The 20,051-nt window shown below is 35.7% G+C and overlaps 1 protein-coding gene across 1 annotated transcript; it reads left to right on the top strand.

The window, feature by feature from the left end:
• The first annotated feature begins 268 nt into the window (after positions 1–268).
• Positions 269–18,717, top strand: LOC132553911 (cyclic nucleotide-binding domain-containing protein 2-like). Its single transcript, XM_060218200.1, has 16 exons — positions 269–985; positions 1,220–1,290; positions 1,564–1,681; positions 3,012–3,086; positions 6,267–6,355; positions 7,059–7,132; positions 7,413–7,501; positions 8,244–8,392; positions 11,296–11,373; positions 12,198–12,258; positions 12,738–12,849; positions 15,064–15,134; positions 16,795–16,917; positions 17,433–17,585; positions 17,875–17,934; positions 18,520–18,717. Exons 1-16 carry the CDS (start codon positions 269–271, stop codon positions 18,715–18,717), a joined length of 2,238 nt encoding a protein of 745 aa, XP_060074183.1.
• The last annotated feature ends 1,334 nt before the right edge of the window (positions 18,718–20,051 follow it).

The following is a 20,051-nucleotide window of genomic DNA, read 5'->3' as shown; positions in this document are numbered from 1 at the left end:
TAGCAGCTGTGTACACGTATATATGTGTTAATACAAATCATTCAATCTCATTTCGCTCCGCACCATTTACTGCAATTGTTTTCTCCATTACGCACCCGTCTTTATCATTCATTTTATATGACGTCATCGTTGTTATGACGTCACTGCATTATCTTTTGTTCATTGGAAACGCTATTGTTGTCGTTGTAGGACGAAAACCAGTCTGTGTTTCGATGGAAGTACTCAAAAGATAAAATGGGTTAGGTAGACGCTTAACACAGCTGCAAGGATGAGTAGTTTCGAGCAAGCCATGACGGCTAATGCTCTTTCCTCCGGGAAAGGCGATCCGCCAGAAACCGATTTGGATTATTATTCTAAACCGGAAAACTACACAGGAAGCAGTTTGCAGACTATGCAAAGATTCAAAATTGCAAAAGACAAACAAGATAGGGAAAATGAAGACAAGAACAAGAAAAAGGAGAAAAAACAGCAAGGTTTCAGTCTTCTGGCAAGGTACAAACACATACTCAAAGGCATTGTGGATGACGGCGATGACGAATCGTCTTCAGAGGAGGAGGAAGACGAAAGTAAGGATGACGACAGTGGGTTGTCAACAAAGAAGGATTGTATAATTATGAAACCTATATTAGAAGGTATATCAGAGGACGCAGAGGAGGAAGCCAGCAGCGAAACAACAGACCAGGCGCCCAAGAAGGAAGACGCACAATCTCCTAAAAAGGAGATACAGTCTGCGACCGAAAAGCGTGCTAGTCAACTAGACGATATAAAGAGAGACTCCCTCACCCCTGATGGTATGGCGCCTAAGGGGCAAGAATCTACCACTATCTTGGAGGGCGCTTCGCCAAGGTCCGGAATGGATCTTTGTGACTCCCCTACTGAGAGCACTTTTTCAGTTGGCTCTTCCAAAAGAAAGAGCACGATGAGTCAAGGCCGAGGAAATTACATTATGAAGACAAAGCTGGAGAAAGAAGTTCGTGCCAAAATTGTGAGTTCAAAATTATTTTTATATCGTCTGTATGCATCTTTAAAATTCTTGTCAAATGTAGATGATTGATTTTTCTTATATCACAACATCAAGCAATAAATATTTTCAATACTAACTCCGATCAATTTATATTAAAATAAATACTATTGTTTTTGGTAATGTAATTTAAAGTTATTAACATAAATGTATAAGCAATATTTGTAATCTCTGCATATATTTTTATTTGATTTAAAGGCAAGGGACCGCTTCCAGAAAGCCTGCAGATTCGTGAAAATGGTATTAAAAATTTCCGCAGCAGCGGGCACGTAAGTAATTGATGTATAATTTTATATATATACTTATCACCGAAGTTTTAGCAGAATATCAGAGCCTCTGTAATACGGACATCAGTAATTATTTCAGCAAAAACATTTCTTCATCATCGTGACGGTCTTAATCTCCACGGTTTTAAAAATAAAGATTCTGACTTGTTTTCACCGAATAAATATTTTTTCAGATATGTAAATGCCTAAAAATGTGAAAATATGAAGTCACGGTGTCTTGCACATCAAAAATGTTAAGTCTGTATTTGCTTGCAGGGATCCTTCAGTGGACACTGGTATGAAGACATTCACAGACCTTGCCAGTGAGGCGGAGACCCAGCCACATTCATCAGGGTTGACCTTTGACCCCTCATACTTCAAAGCTAAAAAAGAGGTATATACTTTACTGGTTTTTTTTAAGCAATTATAGTAGAAATTAAGGCGGTCCTTTTAGATGTGAAAGCGATCAATCTTAAAACTTCATTGGTCAGTTTAGAAATTGAAACTGATCTCTCAAAAATTTAACTTGTCACTTCTGGTATTAAAGCGGTCAGTTTAAGGTTTTAAGCGGTCATTTTAGAGATTAAAGTAGTAGTTTTTGGACAGAAGCGGTAAGGTTAGAGACACCGAATGGTCGCTAGTTCGAACCCCAGCAGTGGCAGAGTTTTTGTTTTGATTATTTTTATCAAAAATACCCTCAAATTGACCAGTAATCCTGCACCGTTGGCGATGAAGTGATGTATAGAAGTATTGTCTTTATATCGTCTCTACTAGAAGGTCATTTCACATTTGAGACGGTTAGCTGCACGATGGAAACGATTTGAATCTCACAGCAACTTTGAAGAATATAACCGTACTGTAGATCAGTATTCAAATTGACCTTGACCTCAAACGAAATCGCAATGAATACAGCCGTATCTCAATACATGTTTTATCAGTTTTGCCTGATTATTAAGGAAGCAATTTACCAAATCTAATATTGCGATTATTTCAGCTCGATAACTCAAGCTAGGATGAAGTGTGTGGATAAGGATTTTAACGCGTTAAAACTAGCGTTTGTGTTTAACATATTTAATTTTGTTCACGTTAAGATAGATTGACAGTGTTTATGTTGTCTTACATAGTTTTGTCAGAAAGAGGAAGAGAAGATTAATTGATTTACATTATAACAATGTTCCAAAGGGGACTTCGCCTGGTGAGATTGGTCCACTTCCGGTTCCGCCTGAATAGTAATTGCTGCTGGCAGTAGATTCAATGGTTATTGCCATTTCGGAATCAAATTCACTAGTTATACTCTGTAAAACTAGGTCAAGAGACAGCGAAGATTTTCTTCAGGAAAGAAAATTGACACCATCATTATGAAAATAGATCAGTCAGTTGACCGTACGGTAACTTTCTATTGTTCTGTCATGGTGCATTTAAATGCTCCGGTCAGTTTCTACATTGTTGGTATCTGGTGTATGTTTAGGTTTGTTTGATAAATAGCTGGTACTTCCTGTTAATATAAGTACTTTTGACAATAGACACATTATGTAGGAGCTTGTCACTATGGAAGAATACAAACAGATACAAAGGTTTGGTTGGTTGGAATTCTTTTAAAATCAGGAATTGTTATCATGAATGAAATACAAGCATTGCACACCGACATTTGTAATTGACCTTTTTATAGGTAAACTTAGTGTGTTGGTTTCATTTACCTTGTCACTATATGTTCTCATTCTCAGATCAATATTAGTACGGAAGTAAAGACCATACTCAGTCTGCCATCCGAGGAGAGGACTGCAGAACAGATACAGACGGTCAGTACTCGAATGCCTACAACTATACTCATTACGTGTACCCGTAACAACTAAGACGCAATGTTTTGGTATTCAAGTACTGAAGATGAGTTGTCACTGTACTCGCACGTGTAGACACACTGATATATAGAAAATCAGTACTGGCGCACAGAAAGTCGTGGTAATTGTACTAACACACAGATACTCGTGGTAATTGTACTAACACACAGATACTCGTGGTAATCGTACCTACACACAGACACTCGTGGTAATTGTACTAACACACACACACACACACACACTCGTGGTAATTGTACAGACACACACTCGTGGTAATTGTACAGACACACAGACACTCGTGGTAATTGTACTAACACACAGATACTCGTGGTAATTGTACAGACACACAGACAGTCGTGGTAATCGTACCTACACACAGACACTCGTGGTAATTGTACTAACACACACACACACACTCGTGGTAATTGTACAGACACACAGATACTCGTGGTAATTGTACCTACACACAGATACTCGTGGTAATTGTACTGACACACAGATACTCGTGGTAATTGTACTGACACACAGACACTCGTGGTAATTGTATTGACACACAGACACTCGTGATAATTGTACAGACACACAGACACTCGTGGTAATTGTACCTACACACAAACACTCGTGGTAATTGTACAGGCACACAAACACTCGTGGTAATTGTACAGACACACAGACACTCGTGGTAATTGTACAGACACACAGACATTCATGGTAATTGTACCTACACACAAAGAGTCGTGGTAATTGTACAGACACACAGACACTCGTGGTAATTGTACAGACACACAGACAGTCGTGGTAATTGTACAGACACACAGACACTCGTGGTAATTGTACCTACACACAAAGAGTCGTGGTAATTGTACAGACACACAGACACTCGTGGTAATTGTACAGACACACAGACAGTCGTGGTAATTGTACAGACACACAGACTGTCGTGGTAATTGTACAGACATACACTCGTGGTAATTGTACAGACACACAGACACTCGTGGTAATTGTACAGACACACAGACACTCGTGGTAATTGTACAGACACACAATGAGTCGTGGTAATTGTACTGACACACAGACAGTCGTGGTAATTGTACAGACACACAGACACTCGTGGTAATTGTACCTACACACAAAGAGTCGTGGTAATTGTACAGACACACAGACACTCGTGGTAATTGTACAGACACACAGACAGTCGTGGTAATTGTACAGACATACACTCGTGGTAATTGTACAGACACACAGACACTCGTGGTAATTGTACAGACACACAGACACTCGTGGTAATTGTACAGACACACAAAGAGTCGTGGTAATTGTACAGACACACAGACACTCGTGGTAATTGTACAGACACACAGACAGTCGCGGTAATTGTACAGACACACAGATACTCGTGGTAATTGTACCTACACACAAAGAGTCGTGGTAACTGTACAGACACACAGACACTCGTGGTAATTGTACCTACACACAAAGAGTCGTGGTAATTGTACAGACACACAGACACTCGTGGTAATTGTACCTACACACAAAGAGTCGTGGTAATTGTACCTACACACAGACAGTCGTGGTAATTGTACAGACACACAGACAGTCGTGGTAATTGTACAGACACGTAGACACTCGTGGTAATTGTACAGACACACAGACACTCGTGGTAATTGTACAAACACACAGACACTCGTGGTAATTGTACAAACACACAGACACTCGTGGTAATTGTACAGACACATAAACACTCGTGGTAATTGTACAGACACATAGACACTCGTGGTAATTGTACAGACACACAGACACTCGTGGTAATTGTACAGACACATAGACACTCGTGGTAATTGTACAGACACACAGACATTCGTGGTAATTGTACAGACACACAGACACTCGTGGTAATTGTACTGACACACAGACAGTCGTGGTAATTGTACAAACACACAGACAGTCTTTGTAAATGTACAGACACACAGACACTCGTGGTAATTGTGCAGACAGACACTTGTGGTAATTGTGCAGACAGACACTTGTGGTAATTGTGCAGACAGACACTCGTGGTAATAGTTCTGGCACACAAACATTCGTGGGCGAGCGATTGTATTGAGACACAATCGATGTGAGTGATATTGCTTGGTTTCAGACAATGCTTAAGTGATTACATTCACACGTGTTAAACATGAAGCGGTCCCATACTAATGCATTTGTACCCATGTAATGACTCGTTCTATAAAAAATCAAAATTGATTTTATTTCGCGAGCCTAATCATCGAAATGATTGATTTGACCAATATTTTGAATTTACATTTCGGTTTTAACAATTTCTGTTTGATGTGTATAATGAGGAATCATAAATCGAACAAAAGAAATGATATTGTTAGTGGAAACACGTCAATGCCAGTTGTTAAAGTGATTCTTGTTAAATTACTAAATAGAGATTACACACCGTCACAGTGTATTGATATGAACAAGTGTTTATAGCAACCATTACGATAATGACAATCACGTGAGACTCTCCTGAAATATCAATACAGGTTCCTGATGATGACAACAATACGTCTTCTGACTATATAATACTTTTCAATGACGCGCTTCACAGTCAACATCAGGTGAATCAAACTTATACATGACGGGAATGAATAAACGCCATTAAAACAATTAAAAAAACGCGACAATAAAATAAATAAACAAATTACATATATAAATACACTAGGAACTGATATATATATGTATGTATAGTTACAATGACTAAGTCGAGCTACAAACATTATACACCATACAATAAAAAATGTTACACTGCAAATATACAACGTTTATCCTCTAGATAAACACAATTACCAAAATAGAATTCACATAGATTTTATATAGAAAACTCAACCGATACTGGAATTTTCAACACTTTTCATACTTTTGTTATGACTGATTACGACTGTAAATACCAATAATCTCTCCTCTAACTCAGACTTAATTAAGTAAATACTTTACTAAAAACATTTAACTGAAAAACCGAATAATGATGATAATAATAAAACCCACGTGTCATCATTAATCGTATACATTTTGCAGTTGTTTAATTACCGTTGTATCAGTGAAGACCAATAATATACAATTTCTGTCGTGTACTTTAACATTAATGTGTTACTGCAGGCGATGTTCGGACTGCAGAGTCTGCGATCATTTGCGGAATATCCACTTCACATGCAGGAGAAACTGGCAAAGGTCGCGTGGTTCGAAGTGTAAGTAAACATACTATTAGCACAATAGTTCAATTCATAATCACTTCCTCTACGATGTTGGTATTTATACTAGATAATAGACGAAGGAGTTATATTCTCAATTAAATATACACTACATATGACTAAGTAAACAACCTGTCTTATCTTACATCTATCTGGATTGTGGAAACCAAACAGGTGGTATTTTAGCCCCAAACCAGTGTCAACATCTAATATTTTTCTTGTCTAAATAATTATTGTTTTTCTTTGCTGTTTATTAAACGGCTAAGCGATAGTTCGATGGCAAACCAAGATCATTAATGGTGAGATATTTCTAGTTATTCCATGGTTGGTCTTCATTAACGGTCCAGCCTTGTTGTTTCTTCTATACCATCTCACTGAAAACCATACTATTGACCACAAACTGGACATGTCACATCATTTCGTTTATACATTTAATAATGAGGCCAAAACGAGGCATTAAGAGGAAATCAATGATAAGAAAGAAAAAAAAAAAAAAAACGAAAAAATGAAAATTGTTTTGATAGAATTTTTTTTTTTGTCTCAATATTATCCCGTCGTCTCTGATATGATTGAAAATGATAATTAAACACATATAAAAGAAAAGGTTTTGGTGTTTAATCTATTTCGACATCCAGCCTTTGAAGAAGCAGTCCAGTCTTCTCGTTTTGATAGGTAATTGCTATTTAATTCTGTTTTCCAGTGTTCCTGCTAAGCGCATCATCATTCGCCAGGGACATTTTGCCGAAAACTTTTATTTCATATTGTCAGGCCAAGGTAAGCAAAACTATACGTAAATCATATTGTGTATCATCATTTTTCATATTGATAAAACATTTTAACTGGAAACTATAGATTGAGTTTAATAATTCCTGTTCAAATTTCTCTCTAAATTAACTTGACACCAATATGACTTTATCATTAGTGACATCATCAAATTCTAATATGTGACTAACAGGAGGGAGCTTACATCTAATTGTAAACGCCATGCCTGACAGCGGTAATGGTGTCCATATATGATCTCCATGAATGTTCTAATATTTTGTTTTATCTTCAGCTGTTGTAACGTTATTGTTACGAAATCCCAAGACTGGTGCTTCCTTCGTCAAGACAGCTACTATAATGAGAAGGGGAATGAGTTTTGGGGTAAGTCGTCTTTACATAAATGTAATCATCCGTAACTAGGTGGTCGCCTGACATAGAAACCTAAGGCGGGAAATAAAAAGAGCATTATGAGTTGTCCTCGAATGAAATGCCACCATAAAGAGTGTCAGATGGAGTGCAATTGGCAAATTCAGAGCAAAATAAGAAAAAAATAGAGTCTAATTGAATATCCACGGATGTCTTGTCAATATATATCCTTCAGTAGCATCCACGGATGTCTTGTCAATATATATCCTTCAGTGGCATCCACGGATGTCTTGTCAATATTTATCCTTCTGTGGCATACACGGATGTCTTGTCAATATATATCCTTCTGTGGCATCCACGGAGGTCTTGTCAATATATATCCTTCAGTGGCATCCACGGATGTCGTGCCATTTTATATATCTTGGTGACGCGGTATTGGATATCCATGTATGGCGTGGCATTATATATCCCGCGACGGCCTGGTACTCGCTATCCATGCATGTCATGGTATTTGATATCCCTGAATGACGTAGCACTTGATACCCACGGATAACATAACATTGGCTAATTTTGAGGGATATATTAAGAAATAGTGTCATTGGATTTCTTACATTCCCATAAATCATGATTCGATCAGAACAGCTGGTTCTCTCATGTATCCGACTTTGTAATGTACGCAAAGTCCTTTGTTTATTTCATTGTTACACATTGCCTCACTACGCCAAAGATTCTGAGTATTTTTTTCTCATTGTCGTAGGAGTTGGCCCTGCTGCATCACTCTCGTCGGACAGCAACCGTAACCAGCCAAGGAGGCTGTCAACTGCTGACCATTGGTCGTCAAGACTTCTTCGATATCTTTATGAGTGGACAAGGTGACCAAATCCCAGAACATATACGATTTGTAAGGTAAGAATGATGATATATGTTGGCCTCCTGTGATTCTTCTGTTTTGAGGCTAATGCACTATCTAGATTTTGACGTTTTATTTCTATCAATTTTGATTTCCTTAGTCGCCTCCTAAGTTTCATAATTTAGGCCCCTAGAACCACGGAGGGATCCAAGAAGGACGATACAGCTGTATGATGCAGTTTAATTATTTATTGATATTACGGTATCTAGTTTTTGTGTTGAAAGGCTTGTATCTTCGTTTAAATCTCAGTTATTTTGACCCAAGGTAATCTAAAATATTAAACATAATGTGTGTTTACCTCTACTGTTAACCTTATCTTGTGACTGTCTGCTTGGTTTTAACAAATCTTATCAACGATTGTTGTTATTAGGTTCTGTAGACACGCGAACATCGAAGTGTTGGTACAAAATGCCTTATCTATTGTCCTTGATTATCACAAAGTTTCCGGCATCTGTCCATATCTTTAACAATAAACCTGGTATTTTTTACCCGCTCGTTTTGTCAAATTATAATGGAAGTATTTGCGACTTTCATGAAGTTGATGTAAAATACCATAGATCTGTTAATATTTTATATTAAATTGTGGGTTTATATTATTTGATATCGAATATCCATGACACATTTTGGCAGATTGTTTTTTCTTTAGATTTCGAATCGTGACCATTATATATTTTTACAATTGAATACCGTCATTATTTTCGGCGAAACACTTTGATATAATGTTAGGTTAGGTATTTAAACATTTTATAGCACTATTAAAATCTAATCACGTGCGCTGTTGCTCCTTTAAATTTTATTTATTACACTTTCAAAATGTATGACATTATGTAAAGCATATACAATTCACCACAGTGTTTGGCTTTCACACACACACATATATATATATATATTAAAATGTAGGCTGTATCTACATGAAAATGAAATATCCATTTGAAGAGATTAATGTTGTGATTCTGTCATCATATACTTCATCAAAATCAGGTTCCATCGTGAGTGATATAATTGGTTCAATGACTACATATAAACTGGCCATCAACGCAATAGAATACCTGTCTCAAACGTAAGCACACGACACATTACACACTCCAGTTCCACCCAATACAGGTCGTATAAAACTCAACCGTAATTTATTTGGTTATATATGATGAATGCCTGAACACAGTCTATCGATACATTGTGTAGGTGCTGCTATGTGGTATTTATTGAATATATAATTTGTAAGTAATACTTACAATTTAATTCCGATCACCACATGTATTCTGCCAATTTCGTTATCACATCAGTGTGATATCGTATGATAAAAGTTCTACTTCTGAATGAAGGTCTTAATATAGTTTAAGATATAGGGAGCCCGAAAATTTATGATTTTTTTTTGGTCAAAATATTTCAACACGTACAGTTTATATTAATGTTTATAATAACCTGTAGGGAAATAGATATAATTAACAGCAACGCATTTCACAAGCGGAAACATGGAGTCAAAAGTGAACGATCGGCTGGGTTGACTGTCACATGTAGAAAAGTGGCACACATTTATAACAGCTCTTTTGTATTAAGACAAATTTAAGTCTGTTCCATGCACATGTTAATGGGATTTGAATTTGACTTATATTGTGTGTGTAGCCTTATTAAAACGAAAACCACGAAATGTTTACTTGGGCAGTCAGTATGTTTGGTTATGTAGTAATAAAACTCCGCCCAGGCTGTTGAACGGATGACTTTTAATTGCACTGAACTGCAGTGGTTCGGTACGTTTATATTTTGTCAATATGTCATTGCGTTTGACAATTTTCTTTCCTTTTGTTTTGTTCCTGACAGTGTCAATCTGATCCGATGACATGTACATTTGCACGTTCGCTTTAATTTGTCTCACTGGAATGCCTACAACATATAACACTGGTGGACTGAATGTTTAAAACCTAGTTGTAATTTGTGTTTAGTTTATTTAAAACAGCACTGAACAATGATTTAGGATGTGTGTGTAAAACCCTTCTCCTTCACTCTGTTACCTCTAATTCTATATAAACATAATTATATAGATATATACATATATATATTTATGATCAATGAAGTAATAGCAACAGTACGGACAAGATAATTGTCAAATTTTCGAGCCAACCTGTCCCTTTATAAAAACACAAATATTACATCAATTACATCATATACATAGAAAAAAACCAACAAAAAACAAAAAATAAAACAAATAAAAAGTTGTGTAAAGCTAGGTGTCTCGATAATCCCTTCGGGATACCTTATAGCCGACAAAAAACTATCCCAAGTTGTTGTATGTAAGATGGTGATTGAAATATCCAAAATGTTTATATATATATGTGCCTATCTGCCACATCCATAATTTTTCATTTAAAAGAAGTTTTGTTTAATTAATGCCTGTTTAAACGAACTTCAATTTAATTAATGTATGTTTAAATGAGGTTCAATTTAATTAATGCCTGTTTAAACGAAGTTCAATTTAATTAATGTCTGTTTAAATGAAGTTCAATTTAATCAATGTCTGTTTAAACGAAGTTCAATTTGATCAATGCCTGTTTAAACGAACTTCAATTTTATTAATGCCTGTTTAAACGAAGTTCAATTTAATTAATGTCTGTTTAAATGAAGTTCAATTTAATCAATGCCTGTTTATATGAAGTTCAATTTAATCAATGTCTGTTTAAACGAAGTTCAATGTAATAAATGCCTGTTTAAACGAAGTTCAATTTAACCAATGCCTGTTTATATGAAGTTCAATTTAATCAATGCCTGTTTAAACGAAGTTCAATTTGATCAATGCCTGTTTAAACAAAGTTCAATTTGATCAATGCCTGTTTAAACGAAGTTCCAAGTACAAATGTATTCTAATGATTACAATATGTCGTCACTTTCTTTTCTTTTTTAACAGTCAATGTGACTTCATGAGGGACTGGCCAATAGACAACCTACTAGAACAACCCCAGTTTTGTCTGCTCCACTTTTTCAAGTAAGATATCATATCATTTATTAGGTATCTTATCATTGCCGTTGGAGCTTTACACCTTTTATAACAGGCTTTCGCTTCAAAGCACATACAATACGCGCTGTATTAAAGGGGTTTTCAGTATTTATATACCACAGGTGGCCATCCGTTATTTGCCATTATCATTTGATAGGGTAAACATCTATAACCCCATACACAATTTTAATATGTTATTCAGAAGCGAGTGTTCGACTGACCGCAGTTGTGCGAGATATATACTGTAGCAGTTGTGCGGTCAGTCGAACACTCGCTTCTGAATAACATATTAAAATTATTTACATATATATATATACGAACATTGTGACTACCGATAATTATTTGTATATACCTATATAACAAGTCTCGTTTGGTTTGCCAAGGTTATATACATTGTACTTACTAATACTTATGTATTGTAATCTATATATCGTAAATAAGCCTCGTTTGGTTTGTCGAGGTTATATACATCACCAAAGTCAATAAATATTTGGAGAAAAAAAATAAAAAAATAATACAGATTGCGTGTCTTTTTTTGCAAGCAGTGAAGCGCCCCGTGCCTTCTGATATAATGAATTGGTATTCGTCAGTTTTAGAAAGAATTTAAGGACCTGATATTGCACAATTTTCGCGCTACAACTGCAAGTGGAAAACTATGTTCGTGTAATCGATTGGGTTTAGGAAATGTTCGAAGTTGTAATTTCGCAACACAAAGTATTCAATCTTGCACCTAGAATCAGACAGCAGTATGGTAAATTAGTTATACTATCGTACTTAGTGTATAATATAAACGATGTGTTTTGTATTTACAGACGGAATGTAGTTGTTGTGAAGGATAGCAACTTCTCTGAGTGGCTGTATGTCGTCAAAGCTGTAAGTAACACCTTTCTACTATTAGATATACTGTAGATAAGGAGGAGATAACTCTTCTTTATTTTGAAATGTGCGGTTGGTGTATGTATATTGTAATAATATTTTCATCATCGAGCTTTACTGGACACTCGGAGTGGAGACAATACTACGGATACTTGCGACGGTATAATTATGACATCACGTTGAAATTTATAAAAAAAACCATAGCAGGGTTATCGGTTGACATGGATTGATAGCTCATTAGTTTTTTTTGTCTTTGGTTACTATGCAAAGATTCCCTATGCAACAGTCTAGATCTCATACCAAATATTATTAAAGTGTACACAGAGAACACTGGTGTTTCTCATGAGAAAGCGTCGTGATTACAAAATCAGCAGATAATAGTTGAGGTAACTCGCCCGAAACTTAATATAAAGAAGAATCAAAGTACTACACTAAGCACACTAATTAAAAAATACTAACATTGTTCCTGTCTCCAGGGATCTTGTCAGGTGCTGCGTGAACTAAAGGGCGTCAAAGCCAAGATTAAATATAAGGCATCCTTCAGCGACGAGGATCCAAAACTACCAACACTCGGTGCAAATGAAGCTCGTGAGTATAGGTTTCAACAAATTAGTCCCCTAGCATCACTAATGCGGCACGGCAGACCGAAAGAGCATGATGTAGTTTAATTCATTATTAAGTTAAGTTAATAATGGACGCAGGCAAAACAATGCCTCTATGTCCATATCTAAAATTGATTCACAATGGAATTGATATATCATACAATGTAGGTGGAAATAAATCATTACATAGCAATTTACGGTTTTAAGAGATCAAATTATTGTTCATCATAAAAGATTGAGATATAGGTCTATTTATATTTCAGTGCTTAATATGGTATAACATTCCTGGATGATGCGAACAATTTTTCTGTTCCATGGTGGTCCTCTAACCCGATAGAAGTAGACCCCAGATTCTTGTTCTTCTCTCCTTATTATGCTCTACTGTATGTAATTCTAAAGGTGGTATTCTAGCTAATGTTAAATTTCCCATAGAAATTACCCACACCTGGATTTCTTTCAAACTTTGTATGCTTGAAGTGCTGTAAATGGCAATGCAAAATATATTCTTAAAGTTTCATCTTTTATAATAAAAAGGCACAAAGGACCCACACGTTCAGTGAACTGACTATATGTCTTAAGAACACGTTTTTACCACCTTTTTCATAAATTCTTAGTTTTCATATCTTTCATTACTTTTATCAAGCTTGTATCAGTATATTGGATTGAAGATTGTTTAAGGGGTAGAAATAGGATTTATGTTTTTTTTGGTTTTTTTTTTCAAAATCAGGCTGTCGCCAAAAATATAAAAAAAACTTGGTATGATTCAAGTTTTATCCACTTTATTTTATTTACACAAAAAATAGTTTTATTGTTTTACCACCAAGTAAAAAAATTGAAAAGAATTGAAACAGTTATCGAACTACTTAAACGCTAATGGTGCGAAATTTAGGATTTGAGAAACGTGTCATAATAGTTCACATCACAAAAAGGGGAAATACCCATCATAGTGATTAAAGTGTCATCCAAAAAGATGATTATTGATATACAGATGAAGTAATGAAGGTCTTCAATAAATCTGAGAGAAATTGATATGTCCCAATATGTAGACAAGGGGTGGCTTTGTAGCAATTAAACATATGTAGTGTAAACTGTGAAGTACAGGCTCTGTGACCCAGTAAGATTTCACAACAGGAGGAAGAATGCTTGCAAAGTTTAAAACAAAATCGAAGAGTTGCTATTTTTTTGGAACCGTACCTTTGTATTGACAGGTGTTATTAAATTCTGTATCGTTCGTAAAATCTTATCAATCGATAATTATCATTTAGTTGATATGTATTATAATATTGCAATATCTACTAGCTACTAGTATTCATATCTGGTAAAGTACTAAGGGTAATGTTGAAGCTACGTGAAATATTGATATCAGATTAACAGCTATCATTAAGGAGTTGTAACAGACGTCCTGTACTTCAGTTTTATTCTATAGAGCCAAGTGAATATTTTCTTTTTTTCGTGTTCTGTATCAATTTTGTCAATTAAGTGTGTGCTTCTTTGTCTAGGCGTGTTGATATTATCGACAAAATGATTGAAGTGAATATGTTTTCCATCATTGAAACTCTCAGCAAAATTGATATTCTATACACTGTACATGAGGTGTTTTGAAGAGATCCCCTTAATAGTCGCTGTTACAAAGAATCAGTTGGTAATGATGCGATCTTTTTAAAGACCAACCATCCAATTGATTTTACATAGACTTCAGAGTTAATCTTCAGGGATATATCATTAGAACTGTTGAAGTGGCCATTATGATATATACCAAAAGTTTAGGGTCTCATATAACATTTAATATAAACACTTTTTCTAGGGAGTCCATTTTGAAATTGAGTGAACCTCGCAGTGAGAATTCTGCAAATTCTGAATTTTCACCTATTGATTATATGTGATATAATTTTGAACAAAAGTCATCTTACCAAATTTATATCAACACTATATCTGAATACTTACCTGTCAGGATATATATATACTTCAGAACTTCATAATTTATTGACCAATTAGTGGCGGCCAGAATTTTTCTACGGCTCAGTCTTCTATACACAGGGACCATTTCGAAAGTCTGTTTTTCTGTCCAGACGGTTGGTTCCCACTAAGGCTTAGTTCCCTTAGACTGTAATTAAGGGCATATGGATTCTCTCCCCTTGATGTCAATCATGTTTCCTCCATTTTGGTCAATGTGTAAGTAAAATATTGTTGTTTCTAACAGAACCAAAAATTGACACTGGTATTCGGAAGAGGAAAGTGAAAGCTGAGGGAGAGGTTGAACTAGATACACAGGTAAACTTTTAGCTTATGCATTTTCTGAAGGAACACACTTACTTTGAAGATTGGTAATTCAGAGCCTGCAGCTTGCTTTTGGTTTACTTTCATTATATCTAACTACAACAAAAGTAACATAGCAAAGCATTGTTGTTGAAATGGTCATTTATAACAACATAAGAATTGAAATGCACATATTTACGTTTATCAACATAAAAAGTATTCATTTTTAACAGCAACAGCTATACATGACTGTCGCAATATCATTTAAGTGGCGGTGTAATGAACTTCATTGTACATGGTCAGTTACATGACATAACTCATTAAGGAGAGGTGTTTGGAAGATAAAACCAAACACGACTAATTGCGCTATGTGTAAATCTCGAGTAATATTTTGCTTTAATATTGCTGATAAAGATATATTTCATATTTTGTGTGATTGCCTCCCATTAATCAGGATTGTAGAAGTGTAATAGACACTTGCGCCATTGTTACGCCGTGTTGACCTACGTTCCGTCAACGCTTTGCACGCCACATCAGTTATCACACATGTTTATCGTTCAGATGATCATGAATTTTCAGGAAGCTCCTTCAGTAAAAAAAAAAAAAAATAACAACAGGGAAAAACTTTTAAAAAACAACACGTTTATGTAAGATGATATTAAAATAAAAATATTGCAAATACTGAACCGTTGTTAAACTGTATCAAGACTTCCTAACAGATATCATAATTATTTATCTGTCACCCAGACTGCATGCATACATTCATACCGTTTGGCACATATGCGATGGTTAAATGAATCAAGCCATCACACTTTAATTAATGATATAAGACGAATGTTAACGTACATATGTACTGATAATTTTTAACTTTCGCGTACTCATTCTATCCGTGAAAATCTTAAGTTGCGAACTGTAAGGTAGTAATCTTGTCTGATATCGTGAAAGCACGGACTTAACAGCCACTAATATAAGTAAGTGTACAGTATGTGAACCTCAATCAGATTGGGTTATGACTTTTCGTATTTCATATTTCAAACAGTGTGTCAGTGAGATTTCGGTATCAGATGCATGCCGGAGTTAAGGCCAGACGCCTTTGCATATCGTTTTAGTAAAGACAAGACGCCTTTGCATATCATTTTAGTAAAGACAAGACGCCTTTGCATATCATTTTAGTAAAGACAAGACGCCTTTGCATATCATTTTAGTAAAGACAAGACGCCTTTGCATATCATTTTAGTAAAGACAAGACGCCTTTGCATATCATTTTAGTAAAGACAAGACGCCTTTGCATATCATTTTAGTAAAGACAAGACGTCTTTGCATATCATTTTAGTAAAGACAAGACGCCTTTGCATATCATTTTAGTAAAGACAAGACGCCTTTGCATATCATTTTAGTAAAGACAAGACGCCTTTGCATATCATTTTAGTAAAGACAAGACGCCTTTGCATATCATTTTAGTAAAGACAAGACGCCTTTGCATATCATTTTAGTGAAGAAATGATTAAATTTACGTCTGATGTGTCAAACGCCGAGGCTACAATCATACGTTAATATGTAATTTAACTTTTGCAGTTTCTGAGACTATTATCTGGTGTCATACGTCTGAAATGATGCTAGTGTTATCTTAATTATATAATCACTTCATGTATGATGACATTTCAATGTTCACCAGGACCAAGAATATAAGAGACAGAAGGAGAACACTCCTCCAGGATCACAGGGAGGTGCCAGGCAGAAACAGAATTTCTCGAAGGATAACTATTCCAAGTTCCCAACGACGCAAAAAGCTCATTTCGTAAGTGTCATTGATTTGCTATATATCTTGAATGTCAGATATGTACTAACAATGAATCTTTTCCTGATACGATTCCTGTAAATCTGTCACTTTAGATAGTTGTAAACAATAACATGTTATCGAGGAGAATAAGAAGTATATATGACATTTCTATGCTAAGCAAATATCTACCATCTCTTTCTGCGATATAAAGCTAAATGTATTTTATGCTTGTTAGTTTGCCTTTTGGTTCCGTTGTTGTTGTTTATCTTGTTCTCTTTTGAGAACGTGACATTACTTCATGACCAATGTCTATATAGCCAGTGTCGTCGATGAAGCAGAAGACGCTTTCTCTTCCGGAACACCTTATCTTATTTTCCATGTACTATTTTCATGAGACTCCATGTAATTTTTTCTTTTATTGAATTTGAGTTTGGATTGTCATTATGTTGACGTGTTAATTTTCTTTTTGTTGTTATTGTATAAAACGCGATTACTACATGATTTTCATCGTTTTATGACATAATAATTAACAGTCTGTGATTCGTGAAACATCGGGAACGAAGAAGAAATACCAGGTTCCCGAAAGATGCAAACCTCCTAAGCCGCCGGAGCCCATCAAAGAAACAAATGGAAAACCACCTCCTGTATTCGTTCAAGTAGAGGCACTCAAACCGAGGGACTCATTTGTAAGTAACTGGGGTTAACTAACTTTATGGTCGGCTCCATGACCACACGTTGAAATAATTTTTTTTAATTTGATCTCAGTATTTTTTTTTTCGTTGTCGAATACTTACTTCTGTCTTGAGAACGCGTCATTACTTACTACATTTCGGGTTTCGTTAAAGACACAGAAGACACTTACCCTTTCGGAACACACTTGTTAAGTTACTCTACGTATAGCGAATCTTTAAATCCTGCTATTAAAAAGTTTAGGAAGAAATTGCCATCCGATAAGTGTTTTTCTTTGTGTTACAGGGTTTGGAGACTATTGTATTCCCTGATGAGGCTGAGCGTGAAAATACCAGTGTTAGTCTGGTAAGTTTATCAATATTTGATATATATTACGAAGGGCGTCGAACTCTCGCATTGTTTAGAATAAGGAGGAATGGAATAGGCATGTTATATTAAACAAGCATACCACTTATCGTGCATTACGATTACATAACTCAGCAGATAATCAACACTAAGATAAATTAAGTGGTATGATGGCGTTCGAAGTTTTCTGAACATTAAACGATATGATGGCTTTCGAACGGTATTCTGAACGTTAAGGATATGATGGCTTTCGAACTGTTTTCTGAACGTTTAACGATATGATGGCTTTCGAACTGTTTTCTGAACGTTAACGATATGCTGGCTTTCGAAAAATTTTCTGCACGTTAAACAGTACGATGACGTTCGAACCCTTATCTGAACCTTGAACGGTATGATGGTTTTGAAGCGTTCTTTCAATGTTAACAAGTATGTCGTATTAAATTGAAGAATTTGGCACGGATGTTGAACTGAATCATTTAAAGTTTCACAGAATTCAACATGACGAACTTTACTATTGCCTGAAAATAAAACCTCTGTTCATAATTTGAATCGGTACATTTTCACAATTAACCTTTGTATTGACAGGTGAGTAGAGGAGCAGAACTGATCATGGTGTCCAAAGCCTTCTTCATCAAACACGCCACCCCTACGGTCAGACGGCAGATACGTAACAATGTCCAGCCTTACCCGGATGAAAACACATTTCAGACTAATCTTCAAATCAAAGCCGACTGGGAGTTATATAAGAACCACCTTATAGAAGACCTTACATCACGTATATAACATATGTGTTATAGGAAAGTCTTCATTGACATATCTTCTCCTTTGGAACCACACTCTAATTTGTGGAAACGGATTCTTCCTTGGTACAGAGTTTTCATGGAAACAAATTCCTTTTAGACACAGAACGGATATTTTTTATCGACAGCGGTTATTTTAGCGTCCAACGTTTCTTTGCAAAAGGTTGATCGAAACACTAAATATGTTACCGCAGTCATTGAAGATTTCTACTCATGGCAAGATATACAAGAACCACTGTATGAAGCGATCGACATGCCTGTCTTCCCGCGTAATTGTCGTGTTGGTGCACGTGGCTGGAAGCGTTCACTTTACATCGTCCCTTTCATCCTCCCTATGACTGTGATATCAGAAAGAGCGAGTGCTTTGTCATATAATGTTTTAATAAACTGTCTTTATTATATACTGAGCTCAATAACACTTATTAAACTCGCAAACAAAACCAATTTGTGTTCGAATTTTTCTTCTCCTTTGTCTTAGAAAGCGTTTTTGTGAATGAGATATCAAAAGGCACTCAAAATGAATACTACTTACTATGGTGACGTCATACTTTTCATTGTTCTGAATTGTACGCTAACAAGCATTAATTTGAGTTGTGTTTATCATCAAGGACAGCGGAGAAAAAAATCGGTATTTACCATGCTACATTAACTAACAATGTGTCATTATTTCAAACTGTTTATGTGCCTGATTATAAAGAGTTCACATTTACATTAGAGAAAACCCATAATGATAGGTTTTACATCCAACCTTACCCAGATGAGATCCATTCGCTTTAATTAGTCTAAGGGAAATAAATCATATCAATGAAAAAAAAACAACCAACTGACTTTTGATGTGGTCTTTGTGTATTGATGATTGAGCCTCAGAAATTTTTTGGTTGCCACTGATTGGCCAGTAAATTGTTTGGATGCCACTGATTGGCCAGTAAATTTTTTGCTGCCTGATTGGCCAGTAAATTGTTTGGCTGCCACTGATTGGCCAAAAATTGTTTGGCTGCCACTGATTGGCCAGTAAATTATGAAGTTCAAAAAGAGATATGTGTTCTGATAGGTAAATTTAGAGATTAAAGTGATATGAAACTGCAAAACAAGGAAATACTGGTTATACGTGTATATGGATCTGGAACTTATACTAAAAGGGATGTTCATCACAACTTAGGAGTTCAAAGGATGCTTTTTTAAAGAAAATTTAAACAGATGATATTTGATTTGCAGAAATTTCTTTATAGATCTAGCTAGATCGATTTGCAAACGTTCGCGCGGCCCCGATAGCGCCATAACAGGTTTGCGTTGTTATACGCCGAACAGAATGAAATA

This window comes from Ylistrum balloti, unplaced genomic scaffold, assembly GCF_031769215.1.
Source record: "Ylistrum balloti isolate Yb309-2 unplaced genomic scaffold, AGI_CSIRO_Ybal_v1 Utg370366, whole genome shotgun sequence".
Taxonomy (NCBI): Eukaryota; Metazoa; Mollusca; class Bivalvia; order Pectinida; family Pectinidae; genus Ylistrum; species Ylistrum balloti.
This window is presented reverse-complemented; position numbering and strand designations above follow the sequence as displayed.

Excerpts from the sequence above, each read along its gene's own strand:
- LOC132553911 (XM_060218200.1), top strand. The coding sequence starts at position 269 with ATGAGTAGTTTCGAGCAAGCCATGACGGCTAATGCTCTTTCCTCCGGG. Across the intron at positions 8,393-11,295 it reads GAACATATACGATTTGTAAG|TCAATGTGACTTCATGAGGG; the intron begins GTAAGAATGATG and ends CTTTTTTAACAG. Across the intron at positions 12,850-15,063 it reads ACTCGGTGCAAATGAAGCTC|AACCAAAAATTGACACTGGT; the intron begins GTGAGTATAGGT and ends TGTTTCTAACAG.